Source organism: Asterias rubens, chromosome 5 (genome assembly GCF_902459465.1).
Source record: "Asterias rubens chromosome 5, eAstRub1.3, whole genome shotgun sequence".
NCBI lineage: Eukaryota > Metazoa > Echinodermata > Asteroidea > Forcipulatida > Asteriidae > Asterias > Asterias rubens.
This window is the reverse complement of record NC_047066.1, coordinates 14,737,592-14,764,017: the sequence shown is the minus strand read 5'-3', so window position 1 is coordinate 14,764,017 and position 26,426 is coordinate 14,737,592. Positions and strand designations below refer to the sequence as shown.

Below are 26,426 nucleotides of genomic sequence, written 5' to 3'. Positions count from 1 at the left end.
AAGTCGTTAAATCTGCCCCACGCGCTGAGATAGTGGTCTCGCGAGATCACTGCTCTCGCGCGAACTGATGGCTCCCCGATTTCGACTCCTCATTAACTCGCGAGACCACTATCTCAGCGCGTGGGGCCGATTTAACGACTTGTCCACAAGTCTACTCCTGAATATCACTCATTTTCATGTTGGTGATTGAAAACTGAATGTCCATCGTCGACCCCGGAATCTCTGAAAAAGGAGAAGGAAAAAAAACAGATTAACAAAAAAACAAATGCGTGCAAAACCGTCTTTCTTCAACTTCGAAATGTAATGCCCTGGTTTTTTTTCCGCGCATGAGGGCGTTTACAAACATTATGGACTGTAACTACGAAAGCCGTTTATCTTTATACTCTGTGTAGTAAATAGACATGGATAAATCCAAGTTACACCTTCCTTAACACCTGAATTAAACATGTCTTACGAAATATCTCAAATAGTTGCTTATTACATGTTTAACATAGGATAGTCTAAACTTATTGACAGTGGTCCCTATTGTTAAATACATGTAATGTAGATAGAGGATTGCGCAACATGATGAACATGTATGATACGCCTCAGTATAGAGAAATATTCAGCAGGTCGTTACTTCGATACTCTACAGCCATGGCTGATAAAAGGCAAACGCAGTGATAATTTCACTGCTGACGATAGGATGGCTCTCGTTGAGACCATGAGGGACTTCATTTCCATTATTATTGACTAACAATGTGACACGGATACCCAAAACAATTATTGGAGACTGAAAAACATTACCACCACAGACAACATATTCATCACGGACAGTAAGAATTTTAAAGGGGCCGTTACAACCCACCTCTATAAAACAGCTTAATAAAAATATACGGCACAACATAAGTGATCGAACGCGGATTAAAACTGTGCAGGACGAATCGCGTAAATCCCGAAAATGCAATAACATGTGGCTGCTCTAGATCCATTAGGACCAGACAAATTTCTGGGTCAGGCTGACTGTTTTCTGTGTCAGGCTGACCCTGAAACTGGTTACAAAGAGATTTATAATTGTAATATGTGTCAGTTTGACCCATTTCTGAATAATTTTGAAACAGAATCCGGGTCAAGTCGGACCAGGAGTTTTTAGAGTGATTTGTATGGATATCTGTGTCTGTACATTCAATTCCGAATCGTATGATCAATATTAACCCTTTAAGTACCGCTGAGCCAGATGCGCTCAAAAAAGCATTCTACTACGTGACCAATGAGTCCCTATGGCACCTGACTATTTTCTCTCTTGTTTACCATGGAGGCTCGCTCACTGGCACACCACCAAAAATTATAGAGCGCCGAAGGCGCAAGATGCGGAACTGAAGCTTTATCTATTGTTGGAACGTGAAATACGCATGGGCGCCATTTCAGCAAGTGAATGTTTTGTTTTCCATTGATAGAAACGGTCATTGTCTGCACTAATCTGCACTAATCTATTGTTGTATCAAAAGAGTTACATGCCGAAATGGCGTCCAGTGGGATTTCACATTTCAGCCCGAGTTCCGCATCTTGCGCCTACGGCGCTCTATAATATTTGCACACCACGAACAGTAAATTCGCAAAATATAAATTGCGCCCTCAATCGCATGCAGGCCCCGCGTGCGTGTATCAAGGAAAGTTTTGTCTGTGAAGGTTTAAATAGAGAATATTTATACATAATGGAAGTAAATGCTAGAAATAACACATATGTAAACAGAATAAAGTTACTTACGGGAGATGGCTACGGAAAATTACATGTCTGAGACCTGAGTAGAACTAAAATAAACTCGATCAGAACACAACGGAATCAGGAACAGAACACAACGGAATCAGGAACAGAAATGAGCTTGTGTTCGCTGCAAGCATAAAATACGCAGCCAACACCCACTACGTTGGTACCCGGGCATACTAAACATTCCAAAGCAATACAAAGTAAATACCAGGAATGCAGTGGTTGAAATAAATGAAGGGGAAGGCGGGCGAAACAATAATAGAAATACCTTGGGATAATACCATGAAGCAATAATGATTATACAATACAACAAACACACTTATCGGCGGAGATAACATCTCCTCTTTCGGGATTCGTCAGTCAACAGATGCAGTTCGCAGTTCGCAGTTCGCACGAACGCGGCCTGATAACGAGAGGTGATCGATGTAGGCCTACCGATGAAGTTGGCACCCTCGAGTATGCCGAATGCGGAGAGACACAGACGGCCGACCATTTTTGACAACCGCCCCTTGTACTCTCCCCCGATTAAATAGAGAATATTTATACATAATGGAAGTAAATGCTAGAAATAACACATAATGTAAACAGAATAAGGTTACTTACGGGAGATGGCTACGGAAAATTACATGTCTGAGACCTGAGTAGAACTAAAATAAACTCGAACAGAACACAACAATCCGAGTCTACAGATTCACCATCAAGAAAGTGGCTGACAAAATGGCTCCCTGAGGCTTTTTCACGGACCTCGGGGAGTATAGGCCTATACATTGCTAACATACATCGGTATGGTTACCAAAATAAATATTCATTATCCCTGATGTAAAAGTTGGATAAGCAGTTGTTGTGCTGGTTAAAGACAGTGTACACTATTGGTAATTGTCAAAGACCAGTCTTCTCACTTGCTGTATCTCAACATCTGCATGAAATAACAAACCTGTGAAAATTTGAGCTCAATCGGTCATCGAAGTTGCGAGATAATAATGACAAAAAAACACCCTTGTCACACGAAGTTGTGTGCTTTCTGATGCGTGATTTCGAGAAAATCCGAGGTCTCGAAATCAAACTCGTGGAAAATTGCTTCTATTTCGAAAAGTACTCCACTTCAGCGGGAGCCGTTTCTCACACTGTTATAGGCCGTGTCCGAAACGGCGACTTCGGCTACAGCTACGGCTAGATCGCGCGCGTCTGCCTATTCTTCAACACTGGTAGACGCGCTGATCTAGACGTAGCTGTAGCCGAAGTCGTCGTTTCGGACACGGCCTTATACTATCAACCTAACCCCATTACTTGAGATTTGATTCAAGAAAAACACAAAGAATCCCTTTAATTTTTTTTGGAAAAAAATATGTGGAGCAAATACTCTTGGTGTCGATCTACTCGAGAGAAAATTACTTCTCTCTCAAAAACTAGGTTACTTTAGAGGGAGCCGTTTCTCATAATGTTTTATACTATCAACCTCTCCCCATTACTCAGTTTCAAGTATATAAGGTTTTATGCTAATAATTATTTTGAGTAATAACCAATCGTGTCCACTACCTTTAAGTAGCTCTTCGTTTGGGTCCTGGCTTATGTTTGGCCGATATGTGATAAACAGGAGTTTTATGTAAAGAGCAAACAGATTGATTTCAAACAATAAACTAACATAAACATACTCACTTTAAGGATATCATTATTCCAAATCACACAACGTGACGTGAGTTCTTTATTTAAAATAATAATAGCTACAAGCAGATTGTTAGAGTATTTAACAGCATACTGTACAATATTAAGTTTTCAAATACAACTTGATAAAGTCACAAAATTAACACTGAACTTAGGTTATACATAAGATATAATCACCAGTGAATGGTTTTTACACACAAGCCTGGAATTACATAGATGCCATGGAGGTCAATGTCTCTGTTGCCCTGGTCTGGCCCTCCTTGGTGTACCTTTAAACGTTTCCCATAGGTTTTAAGGTATTTTCCAACGAACCCTTGCAGACGCACGGCCGCGGGGCGGAAGGCACCTCCGCACACTTCGCATCCACAATTTCCATCATCTTGCTTGAGACACGGCTATAACTACGCTGCTGGAAGGCACCTCCGCACAATTCGCATCCACAATTTCCATCATCTTGCTTGAGACACAGCTATAACTACGCTGCTGGAAGGCACCTCCGCACAATTCGCATCCACAATTTCCATCATCTTGCTTGAGACACAGCTATAACTACGCTGCTGGGGGGCACATCCGCACAATTCGCATCCACAATTTCCATCATCTTGCTTGAGACACAGCTATAACTACGCTGCGGAAGACACCTCCGCACAATTCGCTTGAACACAGTGATAACAACATCGCTGAGTGAGAAGAAGAAACAAGTCTGACGCTTCATGAATTTACGACTGAGGATAGTATTCATGTCCACACATTAGTAGGGGGAAGCTCTGTACACGTGTGTCATTGAAAATAAAACGTAACGTAACAAGCAAACTTACTTAACTATAATTATTTTTCTCTCTCAGAATATTTTATCACTTGCTATACGGTTGGCTAATAAATCGCATGCATGCTATACTCATTAAACTTTACACTGACTACAAGATCTTACTTAAAACAATTACGTTTGGTAGTTAATTTTACACGTGTATGTGGTTCTTTACGATTTCAAAAGCAACTGTTGCGTCCTCGTATCCGTGGGCTAAAATGGCACGGCGAGATCGATCAACACTGGGAACGAGGTTGTGGGCTAACCCGCACAAATGCTATCCGAAAACAACCGGTTATAACCAGCCCCAGATGGTCATATCAACCGTTTAAACACCCCACGTAACTTGCTCTCCACCAATAGGAATAGCGAAACTGCCAGGCGTATTTATGAACATTATAACTAAGGGAATAGTGGGCAACTGTCCCGGTTGCTCTCGGCCGATAGGAATGAAGAAACTGTCTTAAGCACAGATGTAATTTTAACTTTTTACTGGTTATAAACAAAGGTTTATACACACCCACGTGACGCGCTCTCCTCCAATAGGAATAGCGAAACTGTCTGAGGTATTTATAAATAGCTTTTTATATCAGCTAAACAGACAATGGTAATAAGTTATCAACATTATATTCTCCAGTTATAAAAAAAAAACATCAATTGTAAATTCAGTATTGTTTACAAATCGACTTAAAGGAACACGTTGCCTTGGATCGGTCGAGTTGGTCTTTGAAAAGCGATTGTAACCGTTTGTTATAAAATGCATATGGGTAGAAAGATGTTGTAAAAGTAGAATACAATGATCCACACAAACATGCCTCGAATTTGCACGGTTTTCCTTTTACCTCGTCGTCTAACACGGTCGGCCATTTATGGCCGACCGTGTTAGTTCGCACAGTAAAAGGAAAACCACGCAATTTCGAGGCAAACTTGTGTGGATCAGTGTATTCTACTTTTAAAACATCTTTCCAACCATATGCATTTCATAACAAACGGTTACACACGCTTTTTGTAGACCAACTCGTCCGATCCAAGGCAACGTGTTCCTTTAAGGCGAAAATCGTTAAAATAAATTTATACACATAATCTCAACTTCTGGAAAAATCATATCCATGAGTGTTTAGCCGAGGTTGGACACTATTGGTAATTACTCAAAATAATTATTAGCAAAAAACCTTCTTGGTAACGAGTAATGGGGAGAGGTTAATAGTATAAAACATTGTGAGAAACGGCTCCCTCTGAAGTGACGTAGTTTTCGAGAAAGAAGTAAATGGTATTTCCACTTGATTTAGAATTTGAGGTCTCGAAATCAAGCATCTGAAAGCACACAACTTTGTGCGACGAGGGTGTTTGTCTTTCATTATTATCTCACAACTTCGATGACCGAGTGTGCTCAAATTTGCACAGGTTTGTTATTTTATGCAATACAGCAAGTGAAAAGAATGGTCTTTGACAATTACCAATAGTGTCCATGCCTTTAAGCTTTGTTGATTCCGTCTGTGTCTAAGGTGTTGTTATGGACATAATTGAAGATCAAATCAAAGGGGGAGCCGCGTTGGCTGATTCGGACACGGCCTATGACGAGGTGAATGTAACTTTAAAAGTTCAGCCGGCAAGGCAATGCACAAATTGACATACTGCTTTAGCAGCTCAAATACAAAACAAAAGGTCAGATTTGACCCGGATTCCGGGTCCCAGTTGACCTAACCCGTATCCGAGAGGGTAAACTTTTCTTCGGTACGGCAGTGAGATGGAATAGCCCATAAAATTATGCATGTCCCGATGCGCATGATCAGAACTGCCCGATCCACCATTTTGAAGCAATGTGGCCGGTACACAACCTGGCATATTTATATTTAATGAAAACTTCTACATGGCGTCCAGATTGGCAGGTTGAATGTTTGTGTTTAACTCTAGGCCTCCTCAGTTTCCCAAGATGGCGGTAGTGTATGCCTATGACATGGGCTCTAAGAGACAGACCGATTGCGCTACCAATGTTTACATGTGATCACGTGCCCTATAGTGGGTATAGAAAAACACATCTACACAGTAAAGACATGTGAAGACTCGTACCGATGGATCACAATTGGCTGTATTTTCAATAAATAACACTTTTGACTAAAAACGGAGCCCTTTTTATAAAGTTGAATATTGTGACATTGATTTAAATCACATTTGCTGTTTGATGTTTCCAGTATTCTACTACAAAAGAGGTTTATTTTGAGAGTAGGGTTAGACTACGTAAATTACTGGGGTTTGAGCAAGCTCCTCACGCGCAGTGGATTTCGCGTTGTGCACGGCGTGAAGTTGGGCTGTGATAAGGGAGATCGCGAAGTTGCCCGACTCATAGCTGACAGCTACCCCTTCCAATCAAATAATATTTGAGGGTGAAAATAAAGGGATTTGCAGCTTCATAGTTATATTTTTTGGTTGAAAATATTGGCAGGAAAATCATTAGAATGAGGGCATGTAAAACCACACTTTCCGTGCACAAACACATGACATCGTGTGAAGATTCTCTTGGAATTTCCTATTTGGTTGAACTTTGTTTACCCTCAATGGCATTGTTTAGCCATTGGTAAGGTCTCATATGACAAACTCCGGAATATACTTCAGTGATTTCAAGAATTGAGTCTCTATTGAGCCAAAAATGGCAACAGTAATCGTGTCTTCTTATAGCACGTTTATATGCAGTATACGCCGTGTTTGTTTACATTTTACCCACTATTGTCACGTGAGGCACTGAGCGCAATCGGTCTATTGATTATGACCATGAAAACATCAGTTTTTAAGCACCAACACTGTAGCGCAGTGCGTGAGGTGCTGGGACTGTTTCAGCAACTCGGATCATCCGGTCCGGGTTCGAATACCGTCTGTCTCTAATATAGATTCAAGGCTTTTTGCTGCCCCTGATGGGACAGTGTGATTGGGATCTGCCTTGCTTTCTCCCCTAAAGGGACAGGGCCCGCGTAGTGGCTAGGGTTCGAGGCAGGGGGGGATGTGCTCTGGGTCGGATGCAAGTCCTGAAGGGTCCTATATGGCAATGGGGAGGGGCCAGTGTGTGCCATTAACTGAACCGGCGCCTGAATGCCTGACACTTCCGGAGCGTAACCTTTTATATTTTTCCACCAGATTAAATAATTTGTATTACTAAATTTCTTGACTTAGTTCGGGCACCCTCGGTAGTCTAGTTGGTAAGACACTGCTCTAGAATAGCAAGGGTCCTGGGTTCGAATCCCTCTCGAGTTATATTTTTTTGCACAGGACTCGGGAAAGTACTGAGTAAACAGTTCTAACACACATCGGTGTATGGGTAAAAAACAAATTTAATTTTCTTTATATATTTATATATATATTTATTATTTATTATTACCCTATTCATTATATATTTATCATTGTATGGTGTTATTATTTATCACGCATACTAGTAGGACTGGTATCTGATCTCAACTGGGATATCCAACATTTGTTGTGATTCACTTAAAGAATTTGTTTCAATGAAGACGGGAATAAAACTGAGATTGGGAAAATCAAATTTTATCTATCTCTCTCGCAAGACGCGCTACAATTATAGATTTGGTTTTCACTTAGACACACACACTTTCCTCCCCAATTAGTTCTGAATTTGCAGTGCGCCGTGTTTGTTTACATCCAATACCCACTATACACGTAGGTCATGTGACGCAATCGGTCTGTTGTTAACTCTAAAAACTGACAGCCAGCATCGTGTCTCTTCACTTCTTTAAAATTCTAAAAAACAATTTACAATAGTTGAGGACTAAAATAACACATAATACATTAATACAAATCGTACATAATTATAGTCAACGGCGACTTCCAGCATTGATGCCCATTTATCGTGCCTTCAATGTGTGCTTGGAAAATCAGGAATTCTTTAGAGAATTGGCAAGGGGGGGGGGGGTGGGTACTTATGTACAAGAGGACAATAGTGTGCTGGTAAAATCGGGAACAATGGGGATTGGTTGGGGGGTACCCTCTGCCCCTATATGGGGCATGTCATGCTTTCCATAAATGAGATCACTTGGACGGGTACCCTGTATACTATTGCCTACAATCATTGGGTGCGTTCGTTTAGCTTCCCTGGGTCGACCCCGGTGTGTGGTGTTTTTTTCCAGGACGAACGTGGGTAATTATCTGCACACGTTCGTCCTGGAAAAAAAAACCGTCACACACCGGGGTCGACCAAGGGAAGCTAAACTAACGCACCCATAGAATTGAGAGGGCTCAATCTACTTTCGACAGTCGGCTGGTCTTTTCGAAAAACGGCTTTTGCAGACTCTGACTTACAGTAGATGCTTCTTAAAACCAGCGTTGTCTGCATAGTGGCTTCAAAAGACCTGACAAGATTTAAGTTGGAACCGAAACCAGAGCCAAAGTTACCATGTTTCTGCTTAGGTCTAGACCTATAGTCTAAAGGACAGACTATAATAAAGTCATACATAGGAAGGTGTTATTATTATTATTATGGACCCAAACATTTTATTAAAATGTAAACGCCTTCTCCCAACAAACTTGTAACTGGAGAAACAAATCTTCAAAGGAAGACTAATAAAAAGAAGTGCTATTATGGCAAGAATAATCGCAAACAATGTTTTATACGTTGATTATCTTCTTTGCCACCCCAGATTTCCCTTCCATGTCCGGCTCGCCATTCTCGGCATCAGCGGTCGGGACGATCTCCCCTTCATCCTCCAAGAACGCCTCGTTTGAGATACCATTGTCCGGAGCGTCAACCCCGGGCCCTATATGCGGCTCATCGGAAGGTGCTACTTGGGGCGATCGGAGGCTGGACCCCCGTTCCATTCGGAGTGTTGATCAGCAAAAACATGGCACAACATGTTTTGTTGCTACTTAATGTCCAATTCTTATACTGAGTTTAACATTCCTATATGACCTATGAATGGCCGCCGAAGAACTTTCAAACTTGAACACCTAGTTTTTAGCACATTTTAGCTCACTAAAGATTGCCTAAAATAACGTTTTTCCCGTTTACTCTTCCATCCCTCTTTCAGTCACAAGACGAACATACCTGGTTTGGGCGGCACACCATTTCTCATGTATTTCGACAGCAGGAAGGATTCCATGGTCTGACAAGCGACGCCCCCAACGGCAGAAGGTGGTTCGCAAGCATCTCCAACGCCACGGTATTCTTATCAACAGGAACCAACTATACGACCTTGTTTCCACAAAATTATTTCAAAAGTTATTTCAAATTATTACACGTTTTTTATATTGTCACTGACGCCATGAAGTTACAAAGCTTGAAAAGCATTCCTTTTGTAAATAAGATTTACTTTTGCAACTGAGTGATACCTGTGAAGATTTATAGTCAGTACACCTAATTATTTCATAAAGTGAGTGAAACGCTTACAAAGTGAGGGAAATAACGAGTTACAGCACTATGACAATTAAAGGCAGTGGACACTATTGGTAATTACTGAAAATAATTATCAGCATAAAATCTTACTTGGTGACGAGTAATGGGGAAAGGTTGATGGTATCAAACATTGTGAGAAACGGCTCCCTCTGAAGTGCCATAGTTTTCGAGAAAGAAGTAATTTTCCACGAATTTGATTTCGAGACCTCAGATTTAGAATTTGAGGTCTCGAAATCAACCATCTAAACGCACACAACTTCGTGTGACAAGGGTGTTTTTTTCTTTCATTATTATCTCGCAAGTTCCATGACCGATTGAGCTCAAGATTTTCACAGCTTTGTTATTTTATGCATATGTTGAGATACACCAACCGTGAAGGATAGTCTTTGACACTTACCAATAGTGTCCACTGCCTTTAATAATAATATACTGAGACAAAAAACATTGAATGCAGTTTGTTTCTTTATCATTGGAACAGCCTAGGTGGTTTGGCTGGCTAGTTTTTATAGTTGATTGCTTCCAAAAGCTAGTGGACATAATTGGTAATTACTCAAAATAATTATTAGCGTAAAACCTTTCTTGGTAACGAGTAATGTAGAGAGGCTGATAGTATAAAACATTGTGAGAAACGACTCCCTCTGAATTATTGTACGTAGTTTTTGAGAAAGAAGTAATCTTACACGAATTTGATTTCGAGACCTCAGATTTAGAATTTGAGGTCTCGAAATCAAGCATCTGAAAGCACACAACTTGGTGTGACAAGGGTGACTGTCTTTTCTTTCATTATTATCTCGCAACTTCGACGACGATTGAGCTCAAATTTTCACAGGTTTGTTATTGTTTTGCATATGTTGAGATACACCAACTGTGAAGACTAGTCTTCGACAATTACCAATATTGTCCATTGCCTTTAATGTACACCAAATATATTAAATTAACACTAACTGCACACACAGTGGTGTTATTTGGGTATCTATATGTGGCAAAACAACACATGATGCCAATTCTAATACCCCTGTTTTTGCAGTATCAGGTGTGCTACAAAGAAAAGGAAAAAATACATACTTGTCGGATTCCTTTCCCATGGTAGAGAAACGACTGAAACCACACCCAACAATCAGCACCAGTATAAGTAAAACAGCGATCCCAGCAGCTGCTATACTACCAATAATTATTATAAGCGTTTTCTGAAAGAGAAAATAAATACAGAAAACATAACCTTTTGCTTCGAAGTTTAAGAAAAGGTATAATAGCCACCATATCGTGCGTCCTTAAGTTTGGTTGAAACAACCGAAATCAGCAGGGGTTTTTTTTAGGCTTTCAAATACAGTTTTCTCAAAAACGTCTTAATTTCAGACAGAAATATTGCACAGATTACCAATCAATCAAAAAGGTAAGCAATCAATCAAATAAATAAATCAATCAATCAAAAGTCATTTATAGAGTGCCAAAGTCCAAGGTTTGCTCCCAGGCGTTTGGGCACAAGTTGGAGGCCTAATGGGAGACTTTCTGGGACGATAGAGGGCAGCAGACTTACCGGGTAAATCCATTGTTCTCAGAATTATGCGCATGTTCAGAACTACGTAAACAATGGAAATGTACCCGGTATGTCTGCTGCCACCTAGCGTTGGAAAGTCTCCTATAAACCTGCTAGAACAGAGTGTGTTGAATGAGGCAATGGTTCTACCTTGATGAGCTCAGAGGAATGACTTGACCTACCATTGCGCATGCTTGTAGAATGAAATTCCTGTTTCTGTTTACTGTTTATATTTATCGGCTTGTTTATTGAGAATATTCGTTGGCGCTACATCAATACTGTTTATAAAACAAAAACCACAAACATCCCACTTACTTGCAAATAATATAATTATTGTGCTCGTGACAGTCGCCGTCATTGAGACAGTAACCCTTGTTGCCAGCACAAGTAGACTTGCAACTAGTCCCCACGGAGTAACATTTCAATAGTTATTATCAATAGTGTCCACTGCCTTTAAAGGCACTGAACACAATTAGTAATTACTCAAAATAATTGTTAGCCTCTCAGTAAATTCCAGTTGGCATCTATAATGATGCTGCCGTTTCTGAAATTAGAGTACAGTAAAAATCGAATAATTTATTCGATGGCTGTTTTAATCCAATGAAAGTTGTGATAAAGATGCCAACGTATGACAGATATTTCACGTTTTGGTTCACAGTTAGTTTTAGAGGGTGTGAACAATATTGGTATTTACTCAAAATAATTGTTAGCATAAATAACTTACTTAGTAACGAGCATTGGAGAGATTTTGATAGTTTAAAACATTGTAAGAAATGGCTCCCTCTGAAGTAAAGAAAAGGGTAATTTCTCACAAAAATAATAAAAGACTTCAGGCTGAAGTCTTTGCATCTGAAAAGCAAACAAACTTTTGCAGCAAGTGTGTTTTTCTTTCACTATTCTCTTGCAACTTCGATGACCAATTGAACCCAAATTTTCCCAGGTTTGTAGAAGACTGGTCTTTGACATTTACCAATAGTGTCCAGTGCCTTTAAGACAGTCTCTTGTTACTAACAAAGTGAACACTTACCGTAAACTCGTAACTGTTGCAGCTTTTAATTTGTTGTAGTCCGAATACATGCGTTCAATCTGCAAAATAAACATATTAAAGAAATCTGTCAAGTATTTATTTATTATTTTAATTTCAAATCATCGGACATAACTCTTTGTTGGCAGGGGCCGTCAAGGGTAGGGCATAAGTAAACAAAAAAGCGTCATCAAAGCCTTCCCAGACCCTGCCAACAATACAAATAATTCTAGAAAATAAAATTAGCATTTCCCCCTATGGTTGACCTCTCTCTAAAGGTGTCTCCGATCAGAAATGAGCGGTTTTGCTTTGTTCAAGGGAATAATAATAATACTAACATGCATTTTGTATTGCGCTTAATACAAGGTTTCTAAATAAGCGCTGTATGCAAACAAAAAAATGACAATTATAACAACCCATATTCTACACAGTAAAGACATCGGAAGACTCGTACCGATGGATCACGTGAGCAGGCACCCATTAGAAATTGACGTACACTGTGCGTGTCTACAATGTTTACAAACACACGGCGCAGTCTGGAATCCAACCAAAAATAATAGTAATTCAAAAATAGGCCCGGACAATTAAAAACTTTCAGCAATGCTCTGGAATAACTCTGAAACTAAAAATGCTAGAGAGATGCAGTTTGTACCTTAGTCATCCTAGCATGTCCCTGCATCAATTTATGTAAAGGTTTAAGGCCACTTGCACACTTCTTGATAGCAAAAAAGCTCAAGTATGCGGAGTTGCTCAGAAACGATTTTAACAACCTAATATTCTATATTAGACAGATTTGAGAGCCCCCAGAAGGTGTTTCAATGTACAAAAATGTTGCCCAATATTGTGACCTGGGGGTTGTTGACTTCCAGCTTGAGGTATGTTGGATAACTTAATCCTTGAACTAAATGGTCCTCTTTGCTGAGAGGTGTAGGGACATTTTTCAAGGTTGATGTTCGGACGTTTTTAAAATTAGACCTGTGAAGGGGTGTTTTTACTTGAGGGAGAGTAACTCGACGGGCCCAGGGACTCCCCATATACAGTTGAGCAGAGAATAAAGATTTCAAGAATCTATTAATACCCTTTCAAGGCTGTAAGACTTTTAAGTATTTTTGGTGTATTTTGGGGTGGGTGGCACCCTTAACTTTTCGGTGTGTTTTATTCAGTTTGTCATAATTTTTACATGAACATGTGCAGTTATACACTTTGAACAACAGTCAAGATAGTGTATACAGTTTTTACCCGGCGAAAGTGCATTTTTACGTCAAAATCAAAATGGCCGCCGTTTTCCCCCTGAAACCGTAAACAAATCTCTCATTGACATAACTACAAAGAACAAGCCGACTCTGCCAAAATTTTGCTAATAAAATTAGGTTGGTACTTTTTTACACTTAAAATATTTCAAAATTCAATATGGCCGCCATTTTGCATAAAAATAGGGGGAGGAAAATGTGGGCAAATTTTTAGGCAAATTAATTTGGTAAGAAACAAAACTAGGAATCTTTGTTAAAAATCACGATCCAGCTGTTTACAATGATATTCATTCAAAAATTGGTCCGATAAAAAAAAATATTTCAGCCATGCTGAGTAATTCTGGCATGTTCCTGCATCCGATTTTCAAAAGTAAAGGGCGACTTATACACTTCATGATAACAAAAAGCTCCAGTAAGCGGGGTTGCTCAGACACGATTTCAACAGCCTCCCCTAAGGGAGTTTTGTGCACAGAGCTGTCTGACAAAAAAACAAACAAACATTTTCAACGGGTTAATTCGATCCCAGTTTCATGCTCAATCTTAACAATTTTACCACAATCGGATCGCCATTTTCAAGGGCTTTCTTCTCGTATCAAAGATAAATTAATGACGCATGAACTGTGTTTCGTCATCATCAAACCTTGTTTTTTGACAGAAATTAGTATATTTTTTCCGCAAACAAGCAATAATCCTGTATTTCTTTAAAACAAAATTTTTCCTTTTAATATCAAGGGCCCCCTTTTGATCTTAATTAAAATCAAAATAGTTGCTGGCAGTGTAAGCACTTTATGTAGTCCACCATATACATAAACTGACAAATCCGTTAAAGTTTCAAATTGATCGGCCATCTGGGTCACGAGAAATAGTAAAAAAACGATTACACATTTTGCATGACATTGATGCAAACAAAAAAATTAACAAAACGCCCACTGAGCGATAAACTCCAAACGCAAAGTTAAATTATTTATTTATTATCAAATATGAGATTTCAGACATATATAGTTCAAGGGATGCTTTCAACCATCATTATCATTAGACCGTGTAAGTTTTATGTAAATCTGTGATTTTCACGATTTTGTTTCTTACCAATTCTGTAACGTTCCTTTAAACAGGATACTATTCTATACACAAAAAACAAGAGTTTCCAACAAGATACGAAAACAATGTGTTTTCACTAAGGCAGTAGCTCCCTCCTTTTCAAACAAAAGTGAACCCGCCTTCGTATTAGAGAGAACAAGTCTGACCTAGTTAATTAATGTAAACACTGTTTAAAACAATTACCAGATACATACCAGTTATACCAGTATGCGTGATAAATAATAACAACAATAATAACGTATACAAATAAATATTATAGAGAAAATTAATTTTGTTTTTGACCCATACACCGATGTGTGTTAGCACTGTAAACTCAGGATACTTTCCCGAGTCCCGTGAACAAAAATATCCCGTGAACAAAATATCATGTTCCTCGGGTGGGATTCGAACCCGGGACCCCTGAAGTTCAAGAGCAGTGTATTGTCAACTAGGCTACCGAGGTTGCCCGAAAACTAGAGGAAGTGGCAGCAAAAAGCCTTGAATCTATATTAGAGACAGACGGTATTCGAACCCGGACCGGATGATCCGAGTTGCTGAGACAGTCCCAGCACCTTACGCACTGCGCTATTGTGTTGGTTCTTAAAAACTGGTGTTTTCATGGTCATAATCAATTGACCGATTGAGCTCCGTGCCTCACGTGACATAGTGGGTAAAATGTCAACAAACACGGCGTACTGCATATAAACGTGCTACAAGAAGACACAATTACTGTTGCAATTTCTGGCTCAATAAAGACTCAATTCGAAGAATATTCCGGATTTTGTCATGTGAAACCTTACGGATGGCTGAACAAATGCCAGTAACAGGTAAAACCAACAGTCGCCCAACTAGGAAATTCCACGAGAATGTTCACACGATGTCATGTGTTTATGCACGGAAAGTGTGGTATAATTGCCCTCGTTGTAATGATTTTGCTGCTAATATTGTAAATACAAATCACCTGAAGCAGCTGCAAATTCATTTATTTTAAATTGGAAGGGGTAGCTAGAGTCGGACGTCTTAAAAATTGCGGTCTCGGCCATTGGTCCAGCCCGACTTCACGTCGTGCACAGCACAAAATCCACGGCGTGTGAGCTCGCTCTAATAATCTAACGTAATCTAACAATACTCTCAAAAGAACCCGTTTTGTAGAAGAATACTTGAAATGTCAAACAGCAAAAGTGATTTAAATCAACAGCACAACATTCAACTTAATAATAGGGCTTCGTTTTTAGTCGAAAATACAGCCGATTATGGCCCATCGGCGCGAGTTTCCCCATATCTTTCCTGTGCAGCTTTGTTTATCTATAACAAAGTGAAAATAATATGATACAAAAAATCACAAAAACAAAAACCTGGCAGAAATGTACAAACAGTTTGACTACATATATTTAAAGGGTCTATATACTTTTTGTAGACCAATAAAACACAATGTCCACATATTTACATTATACTGACACAGTTTAAAGAGAATTATAGTAGAAAGCTTCCCTGAAGTTATTACCTCCTGAATTGTTGTAGTTTTTGACAAACGAGTAAAACAATGTCATGAAAATAATTTTCAGTGATCATGAGACGAACATTATTTTAGCATGTAAAAACGTAATTCCATGACATTGTTTTACTCACTCAAAAACTACAGCATCTCAGCAACTATTACCATTATCTTCAAACGGTGAAAGTTTAATGTAAATCTGTGGACACTGTGTTTTGTGTACAAAAAGTACCCAAACCCTTTAAAACCAGAAAATTTAGCAAGACATTAAAATGGTTTTAGGTGTTGAGGAGCTTGGTGAGGTAGGGCAAGGGGCTATTTTGATATATGTTGGTTTTACAGCTAAACAAAGCAAACTTGGCTATTTGGCACAATTGCAGGGACGAGTTGTTTTCAGACGCAGTGAACCACCTCGAAAATTTCACAGAATCTCACATAATTGTGTGCTATGTGTAATCATGGATGAAGACATTTTAACTCGCACAACAAGTTTTAAATGCGACAATTGCCATGCCCTCACGTACAAAAACATAATGCCGTATTGCACTTGCACCCTTCAGCATCTGTGCGCCCCTACCCAGCATCTGCGCCCGTCCCAGCATCTATGGGTGAGACCAGGGAGCTTGAACCCAGCAAACTGTGTCCCTTGTGTGCCAAAGCAAGGGCTTGCTCTGTGTCCAAATGAACAGAGGAAACTTACCAAAGACAACAAAATTTATCCAGTTGAATATTGAAATAAGGACTTCACATCATTCGGCCGTCACAATCCTGTCCACTTGGGTTACCTTTCTGACCATGATGTTGTCTTTGTTTCCTCGTAACTCAAATGTACAGGTTTTACGAAAGATTACCATCAAAAGTACCATAAAGAACTGGGAAGCTGACCGTAATACATACAGTGACCTCGAGAGCATTCACCCACCTGAAGCACGATTTAAGATGAACAAGTATTGTAGTAAATTAACTTCGCCATTCTTTGTATAACGAACCAAGAATGTTCTTTTGTTAAGGTTGGCATACTGCACAGCCATTTGGTGTTTGAGATGTATGTATCCCCCCCCCCCCAACACCCTCCTCATGTGTCTCCATTGTGTTCTGGGATCTCATGAATGAACTCCTTCGAGGATTATTTTAGAGGGTTTGGTATTTTGTGTACAAATGGGAAATAGTGTGTATTAGAACCATAGGGTCACCATCTGTCACATACCAGCAGTGTTCAGCGTTTGGTTTCTTGCCAAAGTGGTGGCAATTCAATGGCATACGCCAACACAAAATTGTCATGAGTGGTGGACTCCCTGTGAAAGCAATCGCAAACCCTCCTTTCTTCTTATTGTGTTTTCATTATGTTCTGTGTATGTCGATGATTAATTATTTCCATGAGTTTACAGGTTGTGAATTGGTCTGTACAAGAGTAGATAGTATGTCAACTTATGAGATCATTATGGGCACACCTCCTGCCAAATTTCGGCCCGTGCAAAGTGGCGGCATTTCGTGTCAAACGCCACCACCAAATCATGAAACAGTTATGGTCGACTAATTGTAAAAGCAATAGCAATTACCCCCACCCCTTCAATGCAGAGCCATTCGTTGATCGAAATATGTGTGCCCCCCCCCCCCATATTTTGTCTTCGCTGTGTTCTGTGGAACTTAGAAATTAATTCTTTCGGGGATCTTAGAAAGGGATTGGGTAATTCTGTACATGAGAAAAATAGTGTGTTAAAGATTTTGAACATTGTGGACACACCCTCTTCAAGGCACACCCACCCCTTAGGCATGTCGGGCAAAGCTCAACTAGGTTTCGGTTGCTTGCCACAGTGGAGGCAATTCGTGGCAAACGCCGAAATTTATTTTTAACAAAAGTGTTGAATCAGGGGGGGGCTATAGGCCCCGCCCCAAAAAAGTTTAAGGTTAAGGGGAATACGGGTAAAAACAAAATCAAATTCAAGCTGTTTAAAATATCTAGCAAAATTCAATATGGCCGCCATTTTAAGTCCTAAATACGTTTTTCCTTGAAGGTTGTGTTTAAGTAGGTTTCCCTGCGCAAATGTATAGTACACACGGAATGGGATACTTTCAAGGAAAATGTAGCTGAACTGTTGATGTAAAGTTTCACGCATAAATATTACCTTATAGCAATTAGGTAAATCCGATATGTTATGGAAAACACTCGAATGTTGTCATTACCTGGATGCATGTTCTAACATTTGTTGTATTCACTTTTGAATGCTTTTTTTTATGAAGACGGGAATAAAACTCAGACAGGGAAAATGAAATTCAATCTATCGCTCTTGCGGGTTGCTCAGAAACGATTTCAACAACCTCCACTATGATACCGAAAATTTAAAGTAGGCGGCTGTTTTAACAGTTTTAGAGCGGCTTCCAGACTTCTTGATACCGACAACTAAAAGTAGGCGGCTGTGCTCCGAAACGAACTCAACAAGCCTCCCTACGGGATTTTTGTGCACAGAGAAAATCAAAGGGCCAATTTGACCCATAATCATGGCTCAATCTAAACCAGTTTAGCACCATTGGATGGACAATTTCAAGGGCTTTCCTCTCGTACAAGAATTAGTGCTATGGGGATTTTCAAAGCGACGCTAGAGGCCAGGGAGTAGACCCGACACACCCCATAAATTTGGGACATTTAATGCATGATACACACGGCATGTGGTGATTATTGGAGAAAACAAACATATGCGTTGAAAAAAAAACCCGGACTTATAAAAACTTTCAGCTATGCTTTTGAATCATTCTGGAACTAAAAACGATAGAGAGACGCAGTTTGTACCTGCGTCATCCTGGCATGTCCCTGAATTAAAATTTCAAAGTTTTAGAGCGGCTTCCAGACTTCTTGATACCGAAAATTAAAAGAAGGCGGCTGTGCTCAAATGAACTCAACAAGCCTCCCTACGGGATTTTTGTGCACAGAGAAAATCAAAAGTACAACGGGTCAATTTGACCCCAAATCATAGGTCAATCTAAACAAGTTTAGCACCATTGGATGGACAATTTCAAGGGTTTTCCTCTCGTACAAAAATTAGTGCTATGGGGATTTTCAAAGCGACGCTAGAGGCCAGGGAGTAGACCCGACACACCCCATAAATTTGGGACATTTAATGCATGATACACACGGCATGTGGTGATTATTCGAGAAAACAAATATATGCGTTGAAAAAAAAAGCCCGGACTTATAAAAACTTTCAGCTATGCTTTTGAATCATTCTGGAACTAAAAACGATAGAGAGACGCAGTTTGTACCAGCGTCATCCTGGCATGTCCCTGAATTCAAATTTCAAAGCTTTAGAGCGGCTTCCAGACTTCTTGATACCGAAAATTAAAAGTAGGCGGCTGTGCTCCGAAACGAACTCAACTAGCCTCCCTACGGGATTTTTGTGCACAGAGAAAATCAAAAGTACAACGGGTCAATTTGACCCAAAATCATTGCTCAATCTAAACAAGTTTAGCACCATTGGATGGACAATTTCAAGGGCTTTCCTCTCGTACAAAAATTAGTGCTATGGGGCTTTTCAAAGCGACGCTAGAGGCCAGTAAGAAATCAATAGGAGACTTTCTGAGACGATAGGTGGCAGCAGATTTACCGGGTAAATCCACAGTACGGCAACTTTATCGCAACAGCAACCTATCAGCAAAGAAGGTCACATTAATGATGGGAATACCCATTGACGGTGACGCAGTAGAGATTTGAACAATGATCTGCCGGATTCTGCCCCCGGTACGTTCGAATGTATGCTTTGACGTCATTGCAGGGGCTCAACCGGGTCAGCCCCTTACTCCTGGTCAGCCCCAATAATGCACTGCTTGTGGAACGGGTCTTGGGGCTGGCCCGAGGTGCGTGACTTCACCACGGGAGTAGACTTGATTCAAGTCCCATTCTCGAGTGAGAGGTCCCTAAGCATATCACGTCAATTTACAACGAACCAACCCGTAGCACAGTACAGTGCGCGCTCGCCGTCAAAATGTGGTCCCGAGAATGGGACTTGCCGAGGTCGTTTCTTACTCTGCACGTTGTTATTGGAAAATCTTAACACACAAAAACAGCAAAATGAACTAGTCTTCTTTTTGGGTGCGTTTGATTGGTCAACACATATCACGCAGCAATGTTACATATTCATAACCATTAATACATTTATATATCATGCAGGCAAAACATCGTCATAAAGTCCCTGTCCCGCGTGCGGAACAGGTTTTGGGACTTGGGACTTGAGTCAAGTCTACCACGAGAGGCGAGTGATCGTTCGATTAGCTCTTGTCAGGGTCCCAACCGAGTGAGCACCGCGGGGTCGACCAAGGAAAGCTCGAACGCAATGAATACTTTCAGAGGCCCTTTTCGAAACCGCGGCTTCAGCTTTGGGTTCGGTTTCAGATTCCGTTCTCTCGTCTGAAGCCTAGAGCCCGCACGCAAAGCACGTGCAATTATCAAAGCAACTGCGGGGAGAAGCTTACATGAGCTGAACTGGAGCCGAAGCTGTGGATTAAAAAAGGGCCGTAGCCGTTTTTGTGATCGTGCATATTAAGGAAAAAAATATGTACAAAAGAGAAGCCTATACATCGACCCATCCAAATGCTTTCTGAGATGATTTTGTAGGTTAATGTGTAGGCGAGTTTGGATTAGAGAGCACGTGGTATAGACCCAACAAGTTTTACCGTTTGTACTTTGTAGAAATGTTTAAACATAAATCATTTTATTTTAAATAATACATTTTATATTAACGATGCATGCAGCGGCAGGCCTATACTCTTTTAAATGTCAAAGTTAATTTTGTGCAACATACCAATTGGGTGTTGAACAAGGTACCGTTTGTCAATTTCCCATGTAAATTAGTACACGTTTTAGATTAAAGGCATTCACACCGACTATAAGCATGATTAAACACACAACAAAAAAGTCGCTAAAAGTCACGAAAAAAAGAAGTAGCCGTGTAAAAAAAGGTCGCTGCGAGGGAAACAAAAGGTGCCGTGTGAACATTGTTGTACAATAAATAGCCTGTAGGTGTCCTTGTCTAGAACACGTTTGATCAACTTGAACGTGAACAGAATATTGTTTATTAATTTAAAAAAATATTTCGAGAGGTTTTTTGATGAAAACTTTTACGTTTGTGTACTAAAATTTAAAGGCAGTGGACACTATTGGTAATTACTCAAAATAATTATTAGCATAAAACCTTTCTTGGTGACGAGAAATGGGGAGAGGTTGATAGTATAAAACATTGTGAGAAACGGCTTCCTCTGAAGTGCCATAGTTTTCGAGAAAGAAGTAATTGTCCACGAATTTGATTTCGAGACCTCAGATTTAGAACTTGAGGTCTCGAAATCAACCATCTAAACGCACACAACTTCGTGTGACAAGGGTGTTTTTTTCTTTCATTATTATCTCGCAATTTCGACGACCAATTGAGCTCAAATTTTCACAGGTTAGTTCTTTTATGCATATGCTGAGATACACCAACTGTGAAGGCTAGTCTTTGACAATTACCAATAGTGTCCACTGCCTTTAAGTCTCAGAAAATGTCTATTTTTGTTAGTTTATTGAATCCCCGCAGTAGATTTAAACAAAATGTGTGGAAAGGTTATTTCTTCCTTTATGCAAATCACTTATTTATTTTGTATGATGTTACAGGAAATAGTCAGGGTCGCGGCAAACGTACGGAGTGTGCCGTCTCCGTTGTATTTACCGGAGTAACAAGGTTCTGAATAAAATGGCCAAAGCGCAACAATCATGACTTGTCATTTCCTTTTATTGTGTTAAAGTTTTTTAAAGGTTGGCAAACTTTTGAGTTAAAATTTCTGATTGGCCAACCAAGAATAGTTCTTTTTATTCAATTCAATACACATTTATTTCCACAAAACATTTCCACAATATTATAGTAATACAAACAGGTATATATTAATGATAGGAAAAAAGTAATAAACTGGCGGAAAACGCGTGGAGGCAAGGCCCAAAATAAGCCAGGTATAGCTATGTTTAGAATTTGTTAAGATAGGAGTTATTTTTAACGGGAGTAGAAATTTAGGTGTGTCACATTGCACATTGATATATCCGGGGAGAGGACTCTGTCAGCCTCGACGATCGAGTTATTGAGAACTCTTGTATCTCTTAAGGGTTATTGAGAGCCCCAAGTATACAGTTAAATTGAACACTTGAGTATTAAATACAGACTTGGTTTAAGAAAAAAGCTCATTAGGATCTAAGATAACAGATTTACATAAAAATTACACTGTTTATTTGTGCTGATAGTAGAAAAAACCACTTGAAATAATTATTTCTTTCTGAAATGTTATTTATTGATGAGAAATAAAATGAACTAATTCCCCGTTTGGTGTTTATCGCTCAGTGAGCGTTTCATGCACAAATTTGTAATCGGTTGTTGACTTTTTTTTCTCGTAACCCAGATGGCTGATCGATCTGAAACTTCAACAGGTTTGTCATTTTATATGTATGGTGGGTTACATATTAAAAGTGCAATACACTGCCAGCAACTGTTTTGTTAGCAAAATCCAGTTCATAGTCCTGTATGATCAAACAATCATCCTTGAGATTGTTTGGTTTTATAACCGAAGATTAATCCAATAAACGTAACAGTCACATTTAAAGGATTTGGGTACTTTTTCAAAATGTCCACAGATTTACATTAAACTTAAAGGGTTGAAAGATAATGATAGTGGAAACTTCCTTTCAAACTATTATTAACTAAAGTTCTGTAGTTTCTTAGAAATGAGTAAGACAAGCCACAAAATAATTTTCGTCTCAGTGAGCTGAAAATTATTTTAGCATGTAAAATCCCATTAACCAGTTGTGATACTATACCATAAACATAGAATAACTGGTTAATAAGTTTTTACATGCTATAAAATATGAGACGAAAATTATTTGTTTTACTCATAAACTGCAGCACCTCGGTAAAGAAACATTTCTAGGGAAGCTTTCTACTATCATAATCTTCAAACTGTGTAAGTTTAATTTAAATCTGTGGACATTGTGTTTTTTTGTCCTACAAAAAGTACCCCTACGCTTTAAACCGAACCTCTTGGAACTATCACGTTGTCACCATCTTAGTCATGTTCCCTGATCCAACACCAGTAATGGATGCTATTTTTTGTTGTACAAAAAGGAACCAGACTAATTCTCCTCCCAGCCTCAGTTTGGTTACATTGATATTGAATGGAAGAAAATCAAGATGGCCGCTACTGGATAAAGGTCTATAGGCTCTGCCCATCATCTTTATTTTTTACAGATTCACGTGTATTTTTCCAAACGCGGTCATTGCACAATCATGGTTGACTGTTCCCCTTTAATTAAACGTGTTGCTCTCCCTGGTTTCTACCTGTAGTTCTAACTAAAAAACACCAAAACCATGTTGCTCTTTATCTAGCTTCCACCTATTTTTAGAGCATGCAAAAGCAGCTTCCTTTGTGTTTCTTCCAGAATCAATAAACGGTGCATGCAGTATTGGGAAAGGGTGCTGTTGCTATAGTTTCACCAACACATAATTCACCATTAAGTGAATTCCTTCAGGTGGATCTCTGCACATGACGTCACGTATCCCACAATCCTCTCTGAATGGCACAACCTTCGTCATCTTTGAAAATTCATTTAATCATGAAAATTCTTTGAATTTTATTTTTTTTAGGCCGTGTTCGAATTTGCGGCTACAGCTATAGCTACAGATTGTTGTGTCATCATGCGTTGAGGAATATAGGACATCCTTAACAACGTCCTTAACAACAGCCATAGCCGTACCGTTGTAGACGCCGATTCGGATACGGCCTAATAAGTTGACATCAAAAGAAACACGTGACAGTATACTGACCAATCAAACTCTTGCACGTTATAGTTTCAACAATAAAATCGCTTTTAACAAGGGTAACAATTTCAGCTGCGTCATAACGAAAAACGATATCAGACTCAGTGGTTTCACTTCTGCGTTGACACTCCGACCATCACATGTATAGATTTATTTCAAATCATCATCTATGTGTAGTGTACGAAAGAAGCGATATGCAAATATGACACACGATGGGAACTTTCTAACTTTTGGAACTACAGTTATTTTAAAGCTCACCGTCGAAGTAATCATAGTGATTGCTATTTTTCGTTTGTGTTACTGTGGTAACCTGATGCAAACATTCAACGCTGCAGAAGATCGGGCACTTCAGTATTGTATATATCAGAGTGTCAACGTCAGTTCGCGTGTCCGCTGTGTTCGTAACTGTCATTGTGATTATCCTAACTGTAAATCAGTAAATTATGATGACATTCATCACCTTTGTGAGCTGAATAATGCCACCATTGCCCAGTTTCCTGATAACTTGATTACACACTTTGGTAGTGTGTACTACGATGGCAATACGGACACACCTCTCCTGTCCCATGCACCCCCTGATACAACCGTCTCCTCTATGCCTCGTTACAGCAGCTGCCAGGAGCTTCTTCAGGCGGGTCAGAAAGTGAGTGGTGTCTTTACAATATTTCCTGCCCGGTTTGCTGGTGGTTTGCAAGTGTACTGCGACATGGAGACTGATGGCGGAGGCTGGATCGTCATCCAGAGGCGTCAAGACGGCAGTGTTGACTTTTATCGCAACTGGGCCGACTACGGCAATGGTTTCGGCAACTTGGATGGGGAGTTCTGGCTTGGCAATACTAACTTACGCATCTTGACTGAGTCCGGCCCAATGTGGCAGCTGCGTGTTGATATATTGGATTGGAAGGCTGCAGAAGTTTGGGCTGTTTATGGAGATTTCAGGGTTACAGGAGAACAGTTTCAGCTCCATGTCGACTTGTACAATGTTGAGAGTACAGCAGGTGATGCCCTTATGTATACTCTAGGGTTGAACTCCCGATACTTGAACAATGGTATGCTCTTTACTACGAAAGACAACGACAATGACCAACGCTTTGAGGCAGGTGGGGATCCATGCACTGAGCTGAACTGTGCCATCTACGGAAAGGGAGGTTGGTGGTATAATAACTGCTACCAGTGTAATTTAAATGGCCTTTATTATCATGGAGGAACCCACTTTTATAATTCATCATTGTGGTTCAGTGGCAAGAAGCTCTCAGGGGAAACTTACGAGTATTTCTCAATAAAAGAATGCACAATGAAAATTCGGCTCAAGATTTAAACCGATAAGATGCGCGTCACAAAGAAGCATAGGGTAATTATGAAGACTTCATTCTCTTGTTTTCCTTCTTATTTGTGAAGAGCAATATTGTAATCATGAGGTGTCCTCTAAAAACTAAAGAGTTTAATCCAACACCTGCATGAGTTTGGTGAGTGACTACACTTGAAAAGTGTTGAATCCAGCATTTGTATGTACTCGGTCAACCATTTTAAGTGCCAGTTTAACGTTTAAAAAGCTGATCCAACAATTCAAATGAGTTTGAGAAATGTTGAAACAACACTTAAAATGTTCAATTAACCCTTTTTGCGATGGATCAAAAATTTAAAATGCTAGATTTAACAAACAAAACGCTGGATCCAACACTTTCAATGTAGTCACTCACCGAACTCATGCAAGTGTTGGATTCAACTGTTTAGTTTTTGAGTGTGTGTATACGCATAAATAGAGGCAACTATAAATTCATGAAGTCCAAGCGGAACGAATTTCAACTGAATGCGCTTAAACATGTTGCAGGTGAAATTAATTTGCTCGTACATAGCTTCTTTTGCAAGAAAGCAAGTTTTTCTGCCAAAAGTCCCCCATATGATCATGTACATCCGATGAGAGAAGGGCAAGGGTTAGGGTACAATGTATTTGGTCATAAATATATTTGTTGTTTTCCTTCTTTTTTTCTTCTTCTTTTTTGTTTTGTTTAAAAATAAATTTTATCTAAAATTCATGTATTGTTGCAATTTTGTATCCTTTAGACGTGATAGAAGTGTGACTTTTGTTCAGATTGGGCGTTAAAAGATGACTTAAAGATGCTAGGTCTAATTTGTAATTTTTTTTTTTTTTTTAATGAGTAAAAATTCAAAAGCACAGGCTCAACAAACAATTTTGGGGTGAAAATAAGGCCACGCAACTTTAAGTTCCAATTAAGTTGTAGTTGTTATTTTAATTATTCATCAATGATTGATCCAATATTCAAACACTGATACAGTAATCAATTGAAAATCTATCGGAACCTAAACATTTTTTTAAATACGAGTGTAAGCTATAATTATGTAGTGGAAATGTTGATTTCCCGTCATTCTGGATCCATCAATGATGTCTAAGCTATGTACTAATTCTCACTCGGAAATTTAAGTTGATCAATACCTATTACTCTACAAACTCACTGCGTCAGACTTGACCTGGTTCCCGGGTCACACTTGATAAAATCCTTGGTCAGCCTTAGTCCGGATCCCTAGTCAGACTTGGCAAAATCCTTGGTCAGATTTGACCCGGAACCAGCTCAGACATGACCCGGAA

At 39.5% G+C, this 26,426-nt stretch overlaps 1 protein-coding gene and 1 long non-coding RNA gene across 3 annotated transcripts; one reads left to right on the top strand and one right to left on the bottom strand.

Moving 5' to 3' along the window:
* Window positions 1–156: 156 nt before the first annotated feature.
* On the bottom strand, window positions 157–16,835 carry LOC117289967. Of its 2 annotated transcripts, XR_004519011.1 has the most exons (5): window positions 16,696–16,835; window positions 12,177–12,235; window positions 10,678–10,799; window positions 9,265–9,411; window positions 157–222 (listed from the first exon to the last, which is right to left on the bottom strand). It is a non-coding gene; the product is annotated as an uncharacterized LOC117289967 (long non-coding RNA). The 2 variants fall into 2 exon arrangements; XR_004519010.1 differs by lacking the exon at window positions 157–222 and having other exon boundaries at window positions 9,174–9,411.
* A 7,296-nt stretch (window positions 16,836–24,131) lies between these two features.
* LOC117290211 (fibroleukin-like) lies at window positions 24,132–25,899 on the top strand. The gene is made up of 2 exons (XM_033771470.1): window positions 24,132–24,966; window positions 25,883–25,899. The coding sequence occupies exons 1-2, from the start codon at window positions 24,132–24,134 to the stop codon at window positions 25,897–25,899; spliced, it is 852 nt and encodes a 283-aa protein (XP_033627361.1).
* Window positions 25,900–26,426: the final 527 nt, after the last annotated feature.